General features: G+C 33.8%; 2 protein-coding genes and 1 long non-coding RNA gene across 3 annotated transcripts; 1 reads left to right on the forward strand and 2 right to left on the reverse strand.

The window, feature by feature from the left end:
• Positions 1 to 2,258: 2,258 nt before the first annotated feature.
• Positions 2,259 to 4,238, reverse strand: LOC113717936 (UDP-glycosyltransferase 83A1-like). The gene is made up of 2 exons (XM_027242784.2): positions 3,681 to 4,238; positions 2,259 to 3,349 (listed from the first exon to the last, which is right to left on the reverse strand). The coding sequence occupies exons 1-2, from the start codon at positions 4,159 to 4,161 to the stop codon at positions 2,463 to 2,465; spliced, it is 1,368 nt and encodes a 455-aa protein (XP_027098585.1). The 5' UTR covers positions 4,162 to 4,238; the 3' UTR covers positions 2,259 to 2,462.
• Positions 4,239 to 16,599: 12,361 nt separating this feature from the next.
• LOC140021687 (UDP-glycosyltransferase 83A1-like) lies at positions 16,600 to 18,525 on the reverse strand. Its single transcript, XM_072072979.1, has 2 exons — positions 17,904 to 18,525; positions 16,600 to 17,581 (listed from the first exon to the last, which is right to left on the reverse strand). The coding sequence occupies exons 1-2, from the start codon at positions 18,382 to 18,384 to the stop codon at positions 16,695 to 16,697; spliced, it is 1,368 nt and encodes a 455-aa protein (XP_071929080.1). The 5' UTR covers positions 18,385 to 18,525; the 3' UTR covers positions 16,600 to 16,694.
• On the forward strand, positions 17,238 to 17,704 carry LOC113719716 (uncharacterized). The gene is made up of 2 exons (XR_003454991.2): positions 17,238 to 17,379; positions 17,463 to 17,704. It is a non-coding gene; the product is annotated as an uncharacterized lncRNA (long non-coding RNA).
• Positions 18,526 to 18,823: the final 298 nt, after the last annotated feature.

The following is an 18,823-nucleotide window of genomic DNA, read 5'->3' on the forward strand; positions in this document are numbered from 1 at the left end:
AATTATTATTTACTGAATTAGATGTTCAAATTTATATTATAAGAATATTTTATATTACAATGCGCATATAGTAATATACTTAAGAAAAGGTTATAGTAAAATATACATTAAGTTTGTATTTCATATCGATATTTTTATAAAATTGACTAAATAATTAATTTTTTTTCGAAGATTCCCTTTCAACGAACGGGTACAAAACTAGTTTAGTTAATATTTATGTGATTTTGGTTCATGAGTTAATTTTCGTGTTTTACTTTATGCTTTTGTCTCTTATTATTAAAAACATTTAGTTGTTAGTTATCGTTTATTAAACTTTGGTTTTAAGACTTTGATTTCAAGTTAGAATTCATCATTTGTTTTGATAATTTTTTATTACTCATTGTTTGATCATTTGCTTCCTTTAAACCAAAATTCTGCGTGCGTCCCTGAGTGGAGTCATGACTTATTGCTAGTGGAAATTGGATTATAAACTTAATATGATGTTATTAATATACAAAGTAGAAACTTTATTTAAGATTATGTTTTTTTATCACGAGTATTCTTTTGCATTTAAATTTTAAGTCATTTTAGTGGTAACTAAGTTTGTGTCGTAATAGCTCCAAAATAATTGTATCATAGTAGATACATCTAGAAGGTAATGTGAGGTAAGTTGGGAATTCGTCATAATATCGAGGGCAATGTTGAAGGAAAAAGACATTTTCTAAATTTCAGGGGAGATAACTATAATTAAATTTTAAAAATTTTTAACTGTTTTTCCACCTAATCTTTAAAATTTGCAAAGTTGAACGGCGCAATTGCCAGCTCTCGCAAAGCATGGCTCCGTCCTTATCTTTTTTCTTTTTTTTTTTCCGAAACGTTAACATTTTATATATATCTCCGTAACCTGTACAGTGTTTGGACAACGGTCCAAAGAAAAGGAACAAACTGTCCCAGCAACTTACTGATGCACTAGCATCTAAGATTGGGATTCACCCATTCTTCATCTATCCAGATGTTTAGAGCATGTAAGCTCAACTTAATACATTCTACTTTCCTTGAAATAGCAAAAGAGATAGAGCACTTTTGAAACAGATTACAAATGGACCTTATATCCTCTAATAGAGTAGCCATCAGATGATTGTTGTGACTTGGTTTCTTTATGGCTTCTACCAGCTTTCGGTTGTCTAGTTCCACTTGAATGTTACTCCATCCTTGATTACCAGCTTTCAGTAGAGCTAATCTGACTGCTGCAGCTTGGTCTTGTAGTAAATCTCCTGATGTCCTCTCTGTTAGTGCCCAAACTGCTTGCAATTGTCCCATATAGTCTGTTGCTGAAATTCCAATCCCCACGGTTGGTTGATCTTTACTTTGGTGGGTGTGAATCTTTAACAGCAGTCCAGTATGGCACTCCGTCTGCTCTTGATCTGTCCTTTGCTCCGTCCTTATCTACTACAACAAAAATTGTATACGCTAGTGACAAATGTTTGGCACTTTCTCGAATCATTATTATATAAAAAGTATGACGAGACTAGCTAATAAGAAGTGTAAGAATGTAAGCATATTTTGATCTTAGCTTTTGCTAAGACTAAATTACCCTCATGTCCTTTAATTAGAATTAGGGTTAAAAATAAAAAAGCCCCATTTAGTATATTTAATACTCAGAAAAGTCTCATGTAATTTCAAAAAATACAAAATGACACCTCATATTTTGAACTAAATTATAAACTAACAGAATTCGTTAAATTTAACAAAACTAACGGTTTTGGCCGTTAAACTTACCGGATTCCGTTAAATTTACTGTTAAATTTACTGAATTCCATCAAATTTTCAATTAAATTTACCGGATTCCATGGCGCACCTGGGCTCTAGTCACTAATTTCAGTCAGCCAGTAACGTAAACCAAATTGTCCTTGGCCTGACAGAGACATTTACCCGTCCATTGATGTTGGGTGCCAAAGGCATATACCTTGAGAGGGGAAGATGCTTGAACCGAGGACCTGCACTTACTAGGAGTGTTTCTATAGATGAAGGTCAATTAAGACCGCCACAAATTGTGGCAAATTTGTGGGAGGCAGGGATTGAACCCCTGACCTCCAGCATCACTTTTAATGGTGATGACCACTGGACCAAATGGCCAGTGGCAATTTGAGTTGCAACTAGATGGGCAAAAAAATATCATGGAACATTGATGCTGTATAGTATTTTCTTTTGGAAGGACTATTTCTGCACTCGTGGGGATTACCAATACCAATGCAATCACTAGTTTAGAGAGTCATCACTTCAAGTCCGAAGCACAAATGGGAGAAACTTGTTAAAGGAAGATATTGAAATAGGGAATAAAAGCAGATAATGTTAATAGTTAGTCCTGCTAAGAAAAGAATACAGGAGGGGATAGGTCATAGACGGAGGCTTAGCTAAGAAAAATTCCAGGTTGATTGGAGGAAAATCGCATATGAAATATGCTAACGTAGCAATAAGTTGTTCTAATCATCCTTAATCCACTTGACTAAGTTCTTGAAATTCTTGCCAGAACATCCATCTTCTCTAAGACTATTCATAACCTTTGCTTTTAAATCCAAGGCCCTCTCCCTGTAGCCTTTAACGGTGATTAGCTGCTCAATTTTGTCCTTAACTTCTCCTTGTGCAATGATTCCATTTTCATCTTTATCCAATCCTAATCCAACCTTCCAAACATCACATATGTAGCTTCTGTTAGTGAACTGGTCAGCAAAGTAAGGCCAGCAGAGGAAAGGGACACCATTGCTTACACCTTCCATTGTAGAATTCCAACCACAGTGGCTGAGGAAGCAGGCAACTGAAGGATGACTTAATACGTTTTGTTGAGGTACCCAAGTGGCTAATCTTCCTCGTCCTTGTATTCGATCTTTGAAACCTTTTGGATATGCATTATCTGGTTCTGCAGTTAAATTACGCCTCACAACCCAAAGGAATGGCATATTGGTGAGTTCGAGACCCAAAGCCAGTTCTTGGAACTGTGTGTGGTCAAAAACTGAGGTGCTCCCAAATGCAACATAAATGACTGATTGGACTGGTTGTTTATCAAGCCACGCCAAGCAATCCGAGTCTTCAGGCCAGTAGGAACCAACTGATTTTCCAAGCCGATTGCTAGCTAGAAGAGGGCCTATAGGTAACATTTCTGGGTACAAGGTGAAGACTGATGCCTCTAACTCATTACTTGAGTTGCCGATAATCCAGTCAGCCATTTTTAATGTTCTGTTATTTTTTAATATAGCATCAAAAACAATACCCTGTGTGGTTAGATCACCGACACAGGCCCAAACAATGTGTGCAGAGTCCACGGCTAACATGGTGGATGATAACTGGACCATCTGCTTCTTCATGATAGTTCCTGCCACAAAATTTGCCTTGACAAATATCAAATTTGATAATCATTCTTCTGGCAAAGCATTTTTTTTCCTTTGCTGCAAAAATTTCCTTGCATTGATGAAAACTAATTCACTTGATATGTTTTTCAACTTTCAACTTATTTTGAAACACCCAAAATTGCACCACCCTGTTTCCCATGAGTTTGTTACTTTGCTTGCATTATGATTTTTAACTTCATAGGTTCCAATTCTAAACTAACTTTATATTGTTTTACTGTTTTATGACTACAAAGAAGTAAGTGCTTATATGAAAATGATGAAACTGTAGAAGTATTATGCTGTGATGAGTCTTACCAGAGCTGTCTATGATTCCATCATCAATGAGCTTTGGAATATTGAGTTTCAGAGCGTATAGAGCTGCTGCTGCAGGTGAGAAGGATGCTGCCCTGACTCCCATTTTCTTCGCAACCTCCAGTGCCAAACCCAAGAACTCATCAGCAATAATGCATGTGATTTTGTCACTTTCAGATTGATTTGTCTTCTCAATTACAGCCTCCAGCTTTGCCGGCATGACACGAAAAATCGCCTTCATTAACTTCGCCGCATCATTTCTGTCTTCCCACGATTCCAGGCCATCTGGGATGGATACCAGATGCATCATATCAGGCACATTTTCTTCACCAGATAATGATTCAATGACTCGTTTGTGATCAAATTCTGTGTTCACAAATGTAACTTTGATACCATGCTTCACTAGGCATACGGCCAGTTCCATTAGGGGACGTACATGACCTTGTGCTGGATAAGGTACGGCTAGAACATGTGGACTGCCCATATTGTTTCTTCAACACTATACTACCATTAATCTTCAAATATGTGTCCCTATTTATATGCCACAATTCATCTGTTTTCTTATTAAGGAGAGCACCCATGGCACGTGAAATGGCTAATCACTAATATGTGGTCCAGTTTTCCTCAGCCTGAAAGAGGCAACGTTTTTCTAGAGTGCACCTTTCTTTGTCTTGATTGTGGTATCTGTCAACGTTTTTCACAATCTTGGAATTGTTGCTAACCAATACTTTTAGATTGAAATGAAAACTGAAGATGGATTGCAAAGGACAGATTGGGATTGGAGACTGTTTTATTATTTTAATTTTCTCCATAATTGAAAGGTATGTTTTAGTTTTGTAATTTCGTTATCATGATTGATATTTTGAGTTAAAGTTTGTGCCTCGAGAGAATCCATAATTGAATTCTATTGAAACTCTAAAAAAGCTCATGATATTTTTAAAAAGAGAATAAATTTTCTTGCTTTGAAATGTTTGGATGCATATACCTTTATTTGGATGAATTCAAATAATAAAATCTTCGAAAAATCTTACGAGATCACAACTTTTTATATCTAAAGAATGAATCCTCATATTTCATGAGGAGCAGACAGTTTTCTAGGACTTGTCTACTCTCTTGCTGCTCTATAGATTCGTTCATGATCCTTGATATATCAAGTGATTTTTTATGACTTTCACTTATCATGCAACTCAAATTCTATTCTATTCTCATGTAACTACCTTAAAAAAAATTAATAGCCAGGAGATATTAGACATGATTTAAAGGGTCTTTTTTCTATTTATTAGAACAACCTGGAAAAGCAAATTTTGCTATCCTTGCCTTTAGTTGATAAGCAGTTTAGGTTAAGAGATATAATCTCTATTCTCATGTAACTACCTTAAAAAATTAACTACCTTAAAAAATTAGATATGATTCAAAGGGTCTTTTTTTAAATTTATTAGAACAATTTGGAAAAGCAAATTTTGCTAATCTTGCCTTTAGTGGATATGCAGTTTAGCTTAAGAGATATAATCTCTATTTTCACGTAACTACCTTAAAAAAATTAATAATAAGGAGATATTAGACATGATTTAAAGGGTTTTTTTTTTCATTTATTAGAACAATCTGGAAAAGCGAATTTTGCTAATCTTGCCTTTAGTTGATAAGCAGTTTAGCTTAAGAGATTCTGCAATTGTAATTTGCTAGTAGATGGGCTCAAAAAAAAAAAGGGATAATTGCAAAAACCTCCCCTGAGATTTCTAATATTTGCACTGACCTCCCCTGTAGTTTGAAAAATTACATTGACCTCCCCTGAGGTTACTAATCCTTTGCAAATTTAGTCCAAATGATTAAAATATTATTTTAGGGAGTGAAATTAGAATTTTGTATCAGATTTGCCCTTTGTGCTACATATCCAATTACTGACAAAGTATTATAAATCAAACAATTAATAAACTTTAAGGAGTATAATTTATGGGCAAACACGCATTACTCATTTTAAATACCAACTCTTTACGGGGTATTTTACTTTCAAACATTTAATTTATGATAAATATATCAATATTTGTAAGTAAAATTCAAAAAGTGTTACAGTTATATTCTTGCAAAAAGGAAATCTATAGGTTATTTATTTAATATGTAAAAAAAAAAAAAATGGCCCATAAAGTATTAATTTTTTATGGTTTTCATCCATTACATGAGTAAAGTATTCGCTCTTTATGTGCATTTTATTCTGAATCATTTAATTTATGTTAAATACATAAATGTTTGTAACTAAAATTGAAAAAGTGTTATATTAATATTTTTACGGAAGAGAGGTTGGTGGGTTTTGTATTTAACAAAAATTTAATATTTGAAAGTAAATACAAATATGTATTTGAGTGTAAATATTTGTATTAAATTAAATGTTTGAAAGTAAAATACCAGTAAAGAACCGGTACTTTAAATAGTTACCGGTTCTTTATGGGCAAACACGTATTACTCATTTAAAGTACCGACTTTTTACGGATATTTTACTTTCAAACATTTAATTTATGGTAAATATATCAATGTTTGTAAATAAAATTCAAAAAGTGTTACAGTAATATTTTTGCAAAAATAAAATCGGTAGGTTATTTATTTAATATAAATTAAATATTTTTTTAAAAAAAGAAATGGCCCATAAAATATTAATTCTTTATGATTTTCATCCATTAAATGAGTAAAGTATTGGCTCTTTATGGGCATTTTATTGTGAATCATATAATTTATGTTAAATACATAAATGTTTGTAACTAAAATTAAAAAAGTGTTATATTAATATTTTTACGGAAGAGAGATTGGTAGTTTTTATATTTAACAAAAATTAAATATTTGAAAGTAAATACAAATATGTATTTGAGCGTAAATATTTGTATTAAATTAAATGTTTAAAAGTAAAATATCCATAAAGAGCCGGTACTTTAAATAGGTAATGCGTATTTGCCTATAAACTATACTCCTTAAAATTTATTAATTGTTAATTGATTTGTAGTATTTTGTCATTCATTGGACATGTAGTACAAAGGACAAATTTGATAAAAAAAATTCTAATTTCACTCCCTAAAACAATATTTTAATCGTTTGGAATGAATTTGCAAGGATTAGTAACCTCAGGGGAGGTCAGTGTAATTTTTCAAACTACAAGGGAAATCAGTGCAAATGTCAGAAACCTCAGGGGAGGTTTCTGCAATTATCCCAAAAAAATTTGCCAGTAGACAAAGCTAAGTACGAAAGGGGTGGGATGTGAATTTCCCACCACACACTGCTCATCTCAAGGACTGTCCTTTGCCTGTCAATGAAAATCAGACGAGACAATCAATTATTGTTGCCATTAAATCAGATCCACGTAGGCCGCGTCCCTTATTCACTGTGTCCAAAATATAGCCCCTGTCCCTTATTCTTTTTTTTTTTGTCAGAAATAATTGGAATTTTTATTGTGGAATCAAAACTGTCCCTTATTCACGATTATTGCACCAATCATCTTTACTAGAAGCACAATTATTGCACCAAATCGGATGAAAGTTCAACCAAACGTCCCTATCCCTTATTCTTTTTTTTTTTCAATAAACGTCCCTGTCCCGTATTCACATGTCCAAAGTTCAACCAAATCGGAAAACATTCGTGTTAGGTTTGGAGTAATATATGAGGAGATTATTTGGTTTTGGCTACGGTGGAAAGCGAACATATGAGAAGGCCAATTATTGCTTGGTGGGGCCGGGTAGAGGGAGGAAGCAAGCAATTCACATGGCTTAAAAAAAAAACTATCATATCATAGGGGAGCCCTTTTGCAAATTTAGTCATCATAAAATGGTCCAATAATTAGAGATATTTTTGGAAACTCTCTAGATATATGGGCCCCAACAAAAATGAAAATAAAAAAACGAATGGTACCAAAGAAACATGAAAGAAAAAGAGGACTGGGTATAAAGAAAAGGGTTAAATGCAAAAAACCCCCACAAACTATATACCCAGTTGCAGTTTACCCCCTAAACTATAATAATAGGCATTTTGTCCCCTTAAATGATATGTTTGGACAATACTACCCCTACTATCTTAAATCCTTTCTTCTTTTTTTTCTCTATTAGCTTTTTTAATTTTTTTCCTTTTATTTTCTTTTTGTTCTCATTCTCTCTTGGAACTAGCCAACATCTCTCTCCGATGTGAAAAGACTTACATTAAAAATTTTAAAATTTTTTAAACTGCTTTTTAAACTTGTTTATTTGTTAAATTCATTCTTAATAATTTGTCATAAACTCTTTGTTATTACAAAATATATGTAGCTTATATTATAAAGTGTATTAATCTAGTAATTCAACAATTTAAGTACCTATAAACTAATTAAGAGTTCACAGTTACTCAACTACTTATAATAAAAGTAACATATTATATATCACATAAAAAAGAAAAGTTAGCAATTGTTATTTGTAATGAAATAAAAAATAAGAATAAACAACAATAGTAGTTCATCTTTTTTGTTATTGATACTACTAATAATTGATTAATCAATTTCTCTATTTTGGTATTATATATTTGAAAAGTTCAATTTCTTAAATGACATTCTTGTTTGGATAAGAGTTTATTTGGATGATTTATTTGATTTAATTACTGTAGCACTTTTTGTGATATGATGTATGTGAGATAAAAAGGTGATTGGAATTTGTGAAGCAAATTATTTTATCTGAAATGATGCCAATCCAAACAAACTTGACAGTCAACTTCAACATTTGGAAAAAAAATCTTGTATTCCATAGATTTTTTTTAATAAAATATTGACATACGAAATTAGGAAATAAACAAATTTTGACTAATCTACTCTACTTATTTAAACAATGTTTAAATAAAAAAAGGAAGAATTTAAATAGAAAATGATAGAGAAAAAAGAAAAATAACAATGCTTAAAATAAAAGGGGTAGATTTGTCCAAACATATCATTCAAGGGGGCAAAATGCCTATTATTATAGTTTAGGGGATAAACTGCAACTCGGTATATAGTTTGTGGGGTTTTTTTGCATTTAACCCTAAAGAAAACGATGAACTTTTCAAATATAGTGTTGCAATTTTGCACTTGAAATGAGAAAAAATAATGTCTCATAAGTATTGTAGAAGGATAAGTTAATTAAGTGGAGTGTAAAGATAAATGGAAGAATTGGAAATTTAGATGTGATTATATTATATGGTAATTAGCCAAAGTAGTAAATGTTTGTCTTGTGAACAAAAATGTAATTAAAAATTGAATGAAAATTAGATTTTTGCATATATGCATGTCGGAGTTGAAGTCCCTGCATATTGTTTAAACATAGGTAATAATATTTTATTGTAATAAAAATTAAAACATATTATGTTAGTAAATAAAATTTTTATCCAAATAAAAGGAAAAAGAAAAGAATCAAAGAAAAGTTGTACCATGACACAAACGATGGTTGTGACAAGGGTCAACTAATGAAATATTGGCCCCGTTTGGCAAATGAGTTTTTTGGGTATCTGTCTAAAATTTTATTGTAATTTACTGTAAAAATTGTAAGAAAAATTTTTGAAGTGTATAGTTTAAAATTTTTGAGAAGTTTTTTAAGATGACTGGTAGTTAAAATTGTTTAAAAACTTAGAGCAAATTGCGTGAAATGTCACTAAACTATTGCGAGGTGCCGATTCTGATCACTAAACTTTTTTATTAACTAAAAATGTCACTAAACTAGTTAATCTTTACCATTTTAGTTATTCCGTCTATTTATGTCGTTAGGAGAGATAGAAAGTAACTTTTTGAGGGGCAATTTCGTCCGCACAACCTTTTCCTTGAAGGGGTGAGAATGGTAATATAATGATTGTTGAATCGGAGGAATGTAATGATTGTCGATTGACTTCTGGCACCTGTAGATAATTTGAACTTCGACAACAAAGATAAATTGGACCTGAACTGATAGATCATAGCCCTCTTCTATGGTTCTGAATTTGAGGTCCTCCTCCATTTCATTGACCTTCCATTCAGATGGGTTTACCTACTTATGGGTTTTCAGGTGGAAATTCATTGAGCACTTGGCGAACAAATTGTCCTTTCACCCTTGGACGCTTCTCAGCAAGTTTTTTCCTACTCTCATATCGCACCAGTAAGGCCTACTGGGTTTTGCACTAATCGCAGATCTACTTTAGGCCGCCTCTTCTCCTTCTCCTGCCCCCTCCTCCGTGCCCTTCGTCGTCATCTCCCATTCTTCCTTCCCCAATCACACCCATTCCGCTACCGCTCCCTTCAAGGTCCCCCTCTTCCTCCTCCTTCTCTCACCTTTCCTTTTTTTTTTTTTTGCCCTCCTCTGCAAATTTCATATCTTTAGAGCAAACAACCAAAATAATGATAATAATAAACTCATAAACCTTAACACGAATATTTAGCAGCAACTCTAATTCTGATTTTTCAATATTTATATACCAAACCCCAGGCTGCTTTCTACTGCTACTGCTTCTGCCTTTCTCTCTTTTCATTTTCCGAGTGTTTTATTTCCCCCCTTGTGTACACTCTCATTTATGCAGGACAAGGACGCTGCCGACAAACATGTAAAGACCAATCAGAGGTTACTATCGGCAACCTTTTCTGATTTGCCAGCTCCCCTCTTGGAATGGGAGAAGATGGCCCCTGCCCCCGTCCCTCGTCTTGACGGTGCGGCCATTCAGATCGGTCATCTCCTTTTATGTCTTTGTTGGATACGTGACCATTGATCATGTAAAAGCTTCAAGGAAAAGGTTGTGCGGACGAAATTGCCCTTCAAAAAATTACCATCCTTCTCTCCTAACGGCATAAGTAGACGGAATAACTAAAACGGTACAAACTTACTAGTTTAGTGACATTTTTGGCTAATAAAAAAGTTTAGTTATCAGAACCGGCAACTCGCAATAGTTTAGTGACATTTCGCGCAATTTGCTCAAAAACTTATACAAGACAAATTTCGCCAAAAACTTGTTTGCCAAACAGAGTCATTACTGGAGTTAAAAAAAGATTTAGGTATTAACATGAGAACTAATTGGGCAACAACTGAATATTTTGCTTGAATTTTCGGAATAAGGAGAAAGAATGAGAAGGACAAAAAAGTCAAATAAAGTTAGTGGATTCGCTTAAGGATTAATATTCTATATTTTATATATTGACAACGTACACACTGTCAGTTTTGGATAAATGACAACTATGTAAAATTTATATTTGGAATCGAACTTTTACACATAAATCATAAATCTAACAGCAACGATGTATACATTGTCGGTGCATATAGGATTTATTCTTCCCTTAACCACCCATGAATATTTTAGTTTCAATATGGATTTAGATTTCAATGAGTCATTCGAATCCATCAAATCAAAACTCGCTAAATAAATAAGACTATGTAGCAATGTATAAGCATAACAAATAATCCAAAATTGGATTTAGCTTGAAAAAAATACACGTGACATGCATTTGGACTAGTATATCTACTTTCAATAAAGAAAATATTAAACCTTTTTTGTACTATCTCCACAATAGATAAAGTTAAAGATTAGGAGCTTTAGCATGTAGGTTTTACACACGTTTAATATTTTCTAAACTTTCATTTATACCCTTATTATTAAGAGTATTTAATTTTTCTTCAGATAAAAAATTATGATTTCAAGGGTAGTTGTGTCAATTAATTAATTACACTCCCTCTTGTTTTAAAATATGAACTTAAATTATGTTAGTAATTGGCCAATTGAAATTAATTACCAAAAAAAATCACCATATCATAAATATCCTTTACAAAAACTAATTTTCATGAATAATATTTTTACAAAAAACCATAATTTTGATTACTTGCGCACACCTAGAAAGTGTCTTACGCACTAATATGATATTAAGTACCAATTGTTCGTTGACTTTTCTTTTTCTTTTCTTGCAATTGATCATTGATTCATTTTGCATACTCTCAAAACATTAAGGTTAAAAAAAATTACTCATAGTTTGAGAATTGCATCACATATTTCATGAATTTTCACAAAAAATTTATCTACACAAAGATACTGCATGCTGCTGTATTTCTTTCAGCATGCAGCATGCAAATGGAGGAGCAAAGTGAGGAAGTAAATATTGTCTTCCGGCATTGAATTTGTCTACAACTACAAATTTGGCTGTGCTGTAATAACAATAAGCCACCCACTTCAGCGGTTAGGAGCCTTCCCAATTACTACGATGAGGGTCTACAATCAGTGGAGACAACGACAGACACAAAGGGGGTGGCCAGGGCAGCCATCTCCAAAATTTTCGAAAACGCTATATGGAGCATTAGATTTAAGTTTTTTTTGAAAAAAAAAATTATTTAACATATCTACCTCCTTTAATTTCTCTTTTAAAACATGTTTTGCAATACCTCACTCTAGTTTCCTTATTTAAATGTCATTATAACTTTAGTGTATTTAGTATATCCTTACATTAGCTAAGGTAAGGAAACAAATAATCGATAAATAAAAGGAAATTCAACCATGTCTAGAATTATATTTATATGTAATCAACTTGATGCATTAGTCAAAAACCAATACCCAATGATTCAATTAGGTCAAAAACTAACATCCAAAGGAACAAGCAAGTATTCATCTTTCCTTCAAGAAAATTCTAATTTTTTCTCCTTTACAATTCTATTATATTTTGATTCACAATCATTAATTTATGACTTAGATTTTTTTATGATTATTAATTTGTCAGCTGTTCTTATCTTAAATTTGTATCTTTGAATTTTTGTGTTAATTTGTATAGGGTTAATGTCTATTCATGAATTTGGTTAATGTTTATGTGATTTTGGTTCATGAGTTAATTTTCGTGTTTTACATTATGCTTTTGTCTGTTATTATTAAAAACATTTAGTTGTTAGTTATAGTTTATTAAACTTTGGTTTTAGGACTCTGATATCAAGTTAGTATTCATCATTTGTTTTGATAATTGTTTATTATTTCATTTGCTTCCTTTAAACCAAAATTCTACGTGCGTCCCTGAGTGGAGTCATGACTTATAGCTAGTGGAAATAGGATTACAAACTTAATATGATGTTAATAATATACAAATTAGAAACTTTATTTAAGATTATGTTTTTTTTATCACTAGTATTCTTTTGCATTTAAATTTTAAGTCATTTTAGTGGTAACTAAATTTGTGTCGTAATAGCTCCAAAATAATTGTATCATAGTAGAGACATCTAGAAGGTAATGTGAGGTAAGTTGGGAATTTATCATAATATCGAGGGCAATGTTAAAGGAAAAAGACATTTTCTAAATTTCACGGGTGACAACTTTCCACCTAATCTTTAAATTTTGCAAAGTTGAACGGGGCAATTGTCAGCTCTCACAAAGCATGGCTCCGTCCTTATCTACTACAACAAAAATTGTATACCCCTTTCATAACTCACAGTTTTTTGTATGAGTGTTTCGATAAATGGACTCTGCGAAGACACTTCAAAAGCCGGCAACTTTTGAAGTGCTCCGCAGCACTTAACTACTAAACCCCCCAAACCCCCCCAAGCGATGTGGGAACTTAACCCCACAGGGTGCCCCGCTGCTAAGAGATAAAGACCCCCCAAACTCCCCGAGACAGGTTTTTCCCTTTCATAACTCACAGTTTTTTGTATGAGTGTTTCGATAAATGGACTCTGCGAAGACACTTCAAAAGCCGGCAACTTTCTCGATAACGCTAGTGACAAATGTTTGGCACTTTCTCGAATCATTATTATATAAAAAGTATGAGGAGGCTTGCAAATAGGGAGTGTAAGAATGTAAGCATATTTTAATCTTAACTTTTGCTATGACAAAATTATCCTCATGTCCTTTAATTAGAGTTATTACACACCTTTTAATTAGAGTTATTGCATTTCAACCACGACACTAATAAGAAAAAAATGAAAATTTTCAATAAATTACATCTCAAAACTATCGGTAATTAAGATTAAAAACTACCCATCTACAGCTCTATTCACCAATCATTTCCCTCATCTCCAATTATTGTATGTGTTATATTATTATGTGTGATAATTAAAGTTAACTAGATTTTACATACGTATTGGTTTAGAAGAAAATCACGAGTGATAAGAAGACAAGATGTCAAAAACAATCAATGGAAAAATAAAATGTTAAAATTGATGATTAAATTCACTACATTATATCATATTAATTAAGAAAACTCCCAAAAAATTTATCGATAATTATAAAAAATTCTAACAAAAAGGTTTACAACTACCGAAATTGATAAAAATTTGTTCTATCCAAATTATAATGTTTTAGTTTATACTTTGCTCAAATTTTGTTGCATGCACTGGTTTGACACATCATAGAGAATTTCCCCTGTTTACTATCACAATCTAAATAAAATATGCAATAATTTAGTTTAGATATTGTGTCGATAAAGAAAACAAATTTTACTTTATTTTTTTTTTGGAAACCGTGCTATTATACCTGGCAATTGGACGGATTAGGCGGGTTTTGAGCGGGTTAATATTGGATTTTCATTTAAATGGGTTACACCCAACCCGCACCAACTTTAGATTGAATTAATTTTAGGTTGGGTCCTATTGGGTCAACTCAAACCCATAATCCAAATATGACCAAATATATTAATTAATAGATTCTGATACATAAACTCTCTCAAATACATTTTCACATACAATAAAAAAAATTTCACACAAAATAAACACATTTTCACATAAATAGACATATTTTCACACACTAAAACACTCACAGATACAAACACACACTCACTTCTTAAGCTCTTTTGAAATATTTTATTTTTACACATACAAACACACTAAAATACACTTGTGGGTTGTTAACTTACCATACTTTGTGGGATCATTAATCCTATCAAGGAGCCAATCATAGAAATTGGAGTTGCAGTATTTGAAACCCTTGAGCAGGAGTTCAGGATTGGGGAGGACAGCCTGTAGAGCATTGTTATGTGCAAATGCTAGAGCACTAGCTTGTTCAAAACAGCCAGCATGGAAGCCTTTAGGATTGAGAACTCGGAGGGCTGGCAAGCAACCCGAGGGGCATAAGCTCAGAAATCCAAATTTTCTGGCTCCGCGATCATACAGCTCCTAAATTGAATAAAGCACGTGTTTACTTTCATTATTATTTCTTGTTTCCTGATTTTAATTTGTTAATTTATTTTTTTAACTTAAGTTGGGTAATGCATATCCAACATAAATATCCAAACCGCCCAAAATATATGTGAATTTTTATTACGCAACTCAAAATTCACCCAAAACCCAACTTATCCAATCCAACCTCTCAAATTAGTGGATGGATTGGGTGGATTGTTGGATTTTGGGCATAATTGCCAGATCTGCGTGCTATCTAGAGGTGGCAATTTGTCCCAAGTCCCAATGGGTTACCCATGCCCATGGGGACTTTGGGCGGGATGGGTATTGAAATTTGGTATTGGGTTTAAAATGGGACAAATCCCAATTGTACCCATTAATTGATGGGAAATTTTGGGAAATACTTGGGTACCCATTGGGCTCAAATAACAAGGGCTCCGTTTGGAGTAGCTGTTTTTTGGGGTGTTTTTGAAATATTTTATTGTATCAGTGTATATGAAAAATTTTTACTATAAAATTTTTTTGAAATATTTGATATACTAATATGGATGGGATGTTTTTTGAGTTATTGTATATTACTGTAACATTATATTTGAAAAACTTGTTTTTTGAAAAAATAGCCAATCCAAACGGAGTCTTAGATTAAAAAATTATCTTTAACAATTTTTATAGTCATACGAGCAAATATAATCTAGCAGTCTTCCTAGTCATTATCCATAAGAATTTCCAGCATTTCAGTTAGTTTAGACCTATCATCCTTGGACAATGATGAGGATAAATATTCAACACCCTAAGTGCCTTGGTCATCTTGATATATGTTAGAATATGGCTGTATATCTATCTTTTCCTTTATTTGTTAATTCAATTTTTGGTGGGAATCCTGAGTATAAAACACTTGCATGTTTATTTAATAAAACTAAAAGAAATTTAATAAAACAAAAATATTAAAGTTATATAAAAAATAAAAAATGAATTAAAGAAAAAAAAATATGTAGAAAATAGATTTGGGTATTGGGCGGGATCAATCTAAACCCATCCCAAAGTGATCCCGCCCAAGTTAGTCCCAAAACACATATGAGTAAGGTTGGATCTAAACCCATATGACTCGGTTCCATCTCAAACCCAATCAAATCCCGCCCATCCCGCCCATTTTGCCACCTCTAGTGCTATCAAACGCAACACTGCTATTGAACAAAAGTAAAATATACGCTAAACTCATAGAGGCCCCACATCAGCTGCCCCCTGGTTCATCCGGTGGCCCTCATGACAGGCCCCTCATCGACCTCTCCGGCTCTCCCTACCTCACACTGGTAGCCCAATTGCCATGGCGCGCCTGGTCTCTAGTCACTAATTTCAGTCAGCCAGTAACGCGAACCAAATTCTACTTGGCCTGACAGAGACATTTTACCCGTCCATTGATGTTGGGTGCCAAAGGCATATACCTTGAGAGGGGAAGATGCTTGAACAGAGGACTTGCGTTTACTAGGAGTGATTATATTTCAAGATCTCTCAGCAGAACCTTTCAATTTAGCAGCTAAAATTACAGCAAACGTTGATGAGTATTCATGTATTGTGCTACCATTCTATCTCATATCCATTTGATTTGCAACTAGATGGGAAAAAAACTATCATCTGCGGTGTAGCATTTTCGTTCGAAAGGACTGTTTCTACACTCGTGGGGTTACACTTGATTACCAATGCAATCACTAGTTTAGAGAGTCATCACTGCAAGTACGAAGCACAAATAGGAGAAACTTGTTAAAGGAAGAAATTGAAATAGGAAATAAAAGCAGAAAATATTAGTAGTTAGTCCTGCTAAGAAAAGAATACAAGAGGGGCCGGTCATAGACCGAGGCTTAGCTAAGAAAAATTCCGGGTTGATTGAAGGAAAATCACATATGAAATATGCTAATGTAGCAATAAGATGACATTGTTTTGATACATAGTTGTTCTAATCATCCTTAATCCACTTGACTAAGTTGTTGAAATTCTTGCCAGAACATCCATCTTCTCTAAGACTATTCATAACCTTTGCTTTTAAATCCAAGGCCCGCTCCCTGTAGCCTTTAACTGTGACTAGCTGCTCAATTTTGTTCTTAACTTGTCCTTGTGCAACGATTCCATTTTCATCTTTTTCCAAACCTAATCCAACCTTCCAAACATCACATATGTAGCTTCTGTTAGTGAACTGGTCTGCAAAGTAAGGCCAGCAGAGGAATGGGACACCATTGCTTACACCTTCCATTGTAGAATTCCAACCACAGTGGCTGAGGAAGCAGGCAACTGAAGGATGAGCCAGGACCTGTTGTTGAGGTGCCCAACTGGCTAATCTTCCTCGTCCTTGTATTCGATCTCTGAAACCTTTTGGATATGCACCATCTGTTTCTGCAGTTAAATTACGCCTCACAACCCAAAGGAATGGCATATTGGTGAGTTCAAGTCCCAGAGCCAGTTCTTGGAACTGTGTGTGGTCAAAAACTGAGGTGCTCCCAAATGCAACATAAATGACTGATTGGACTGGTTGTTTATCAAGCCACGCCAAGCAATCCCAGTCTTCAGGCCAGTAGGAACCAACTGATTTTCCAAGCCGGTTGCTAGCTAGAAGAGGGCCAATTGGCAACATTTCTGGAAATAAGGTAAAAACTGATGCCTCTAACTCATTACTCGAGTTGCCGATAATCCAATCAGCCATTTTTAATGTTCTGTTATTTTTTGCCAGTGCATCAAAAACAATACCCTGTGTGGTCGCATCACCGACACTGGCCCAAGCAAAGTGTTCAGAGTCCATGGCTAATATGGCGGGTGATAACTGAACCATCTGCTTCTTCATGATAGTTCCTGCCACAAAATTTGCCTTAATATCAATTTTGATAAGCATTTTGTTCTGGCAATGCATTTTTTTCTTTGCTGCAAAAATTTCCTTGCATCGATGAAGACTAATTCACTTGATATGTTTTTCAACTTTCAACTTATTTTGCAACACCCAAATGTGCACCACCCTGTTTCCTATGAGTTTGTTACTTTGCTTGCATTATGATTTTTACCTTCATAGGTTCCAATTCTAATCAACTTTATATTGTTTTACCGTTTTATGACTACAAAGAAGTAAGTGCCTATAAGAAAATGATGAACTGAAGTATTATGCTGTGATGAGTCTTACCAGAGCTGTCTATGATTCCATCATCAATGAGCTTTGGAATATTGAGTTTCAGAGCGTATACAGCTGCTGCTGCTGGCCAGAAGGCTACTGCCCTGACTCCCATTTTCTTCGCAACCTCCAGTGCCAAACCCAAGAACTCATCAGCAATAATGCATGTGATTTTGTCACTTTCAGATTGATTTATCTTCTCAATTAGAGCCTCCAGCTTTGCCGGCATAACACAAAAAATCGCCTTCATTAACTTCCCCGCATCATTTCTGTCTTCCCACGATTCCAGGCCATCTGGGATGGATACCAGATGCATCATATCAGGCACATTTTCTTCACCAGATAACGATTCAATGACTCGTTTGTGATCAAATTCTGTGTTCACAAATGTAACCTTGATACCATGCTTCACTAGGCATAAGGCAAGTTCCATCAGGGGAAGTACATGACCTTGTGCTGGATAAGGTATGGCTAGAACATGTGGACTGCCCATATTGTTTCTACAACACTATACTACCATTAATCTCCATATATGGCACAATTCATCTGTTTTCTTATTAAGGAGAGAACCCATGGCACATTAAATGGCTAATCACTAATATGTGGTCAAGTTTTCCAGAGCCTGAAAGAGGCAACGTTTTTCTCGAGTGCACCCTTTCTTTGTCTTGATTTTGGTATCTGTCAACGTTTTTTCACAATCTTGGAATTGTTGCTAACCAATACTTTTAGATTGAAATGAAAACAGAAGATGGATTGCAAGGGACAGATTGAGATTGGAGACTATTTTATTATTTTAATTTTCTCCATAATTGAAAGGTATGTTTCATCTTTGTAACTTCGTTACCATGATTGATATTTTGAGTGAAACTTTGTGCCTCGGGAGAATCTATGATCGAATTCTATTCAAACTCTAAAAAAGCTCATGATATTTT

Source organism: Coffea arabica, chromosome 11e (assembly GCF_036785885.1).
Source record: "Coffea arabica cultivar ET-39 chromosome 11e, Coffea Arabica ET-39 HiFi, whole genome shotgun sequence".
In the NCBI taxonomy this organism is placed as follows: Eukaryota; Viridiplantae; Streptophyta; class Magnoliopsida; order Gentianales; family Rubiaceae; genus Coffea; species Coffea arabica.

What these genes read in the sequence shown, in the direction of transcription:
- LOC140021687 (XM_072072979.1), bottom strand. Translation starts at nt 18,384, where the DNA reads ATGGGCAGTCCACATGTTCTAGCCATACCTTATCCAGCACAAGGTCAT. An exon ending in TGGAATCATAGACAGCTCTG is followed by an intron (nt 17,582 to 17,903) that starts GTAAGACTCATC and finishes ATTTTGTGGCAG; the next exon opens with GAACTATCATGAAGAAGCAG.
- LOC113717936 (XM_027242784.2), bottom strand. Translation starts at nt 4,161, where the DNA reads ATGGGCAGTCCACATGTTCTAGCCGTACCTTATCCAGCACAAGGTCAT. An exon ending in TGGAATCATAGACAGCTCTG is followed by an intron (nt 3,350 to 3,680) that starts GTAAGACTCATC and finishes ATTTTGTGGCAG; the next exon opens with GAACTATCATGAAGAAGCAG.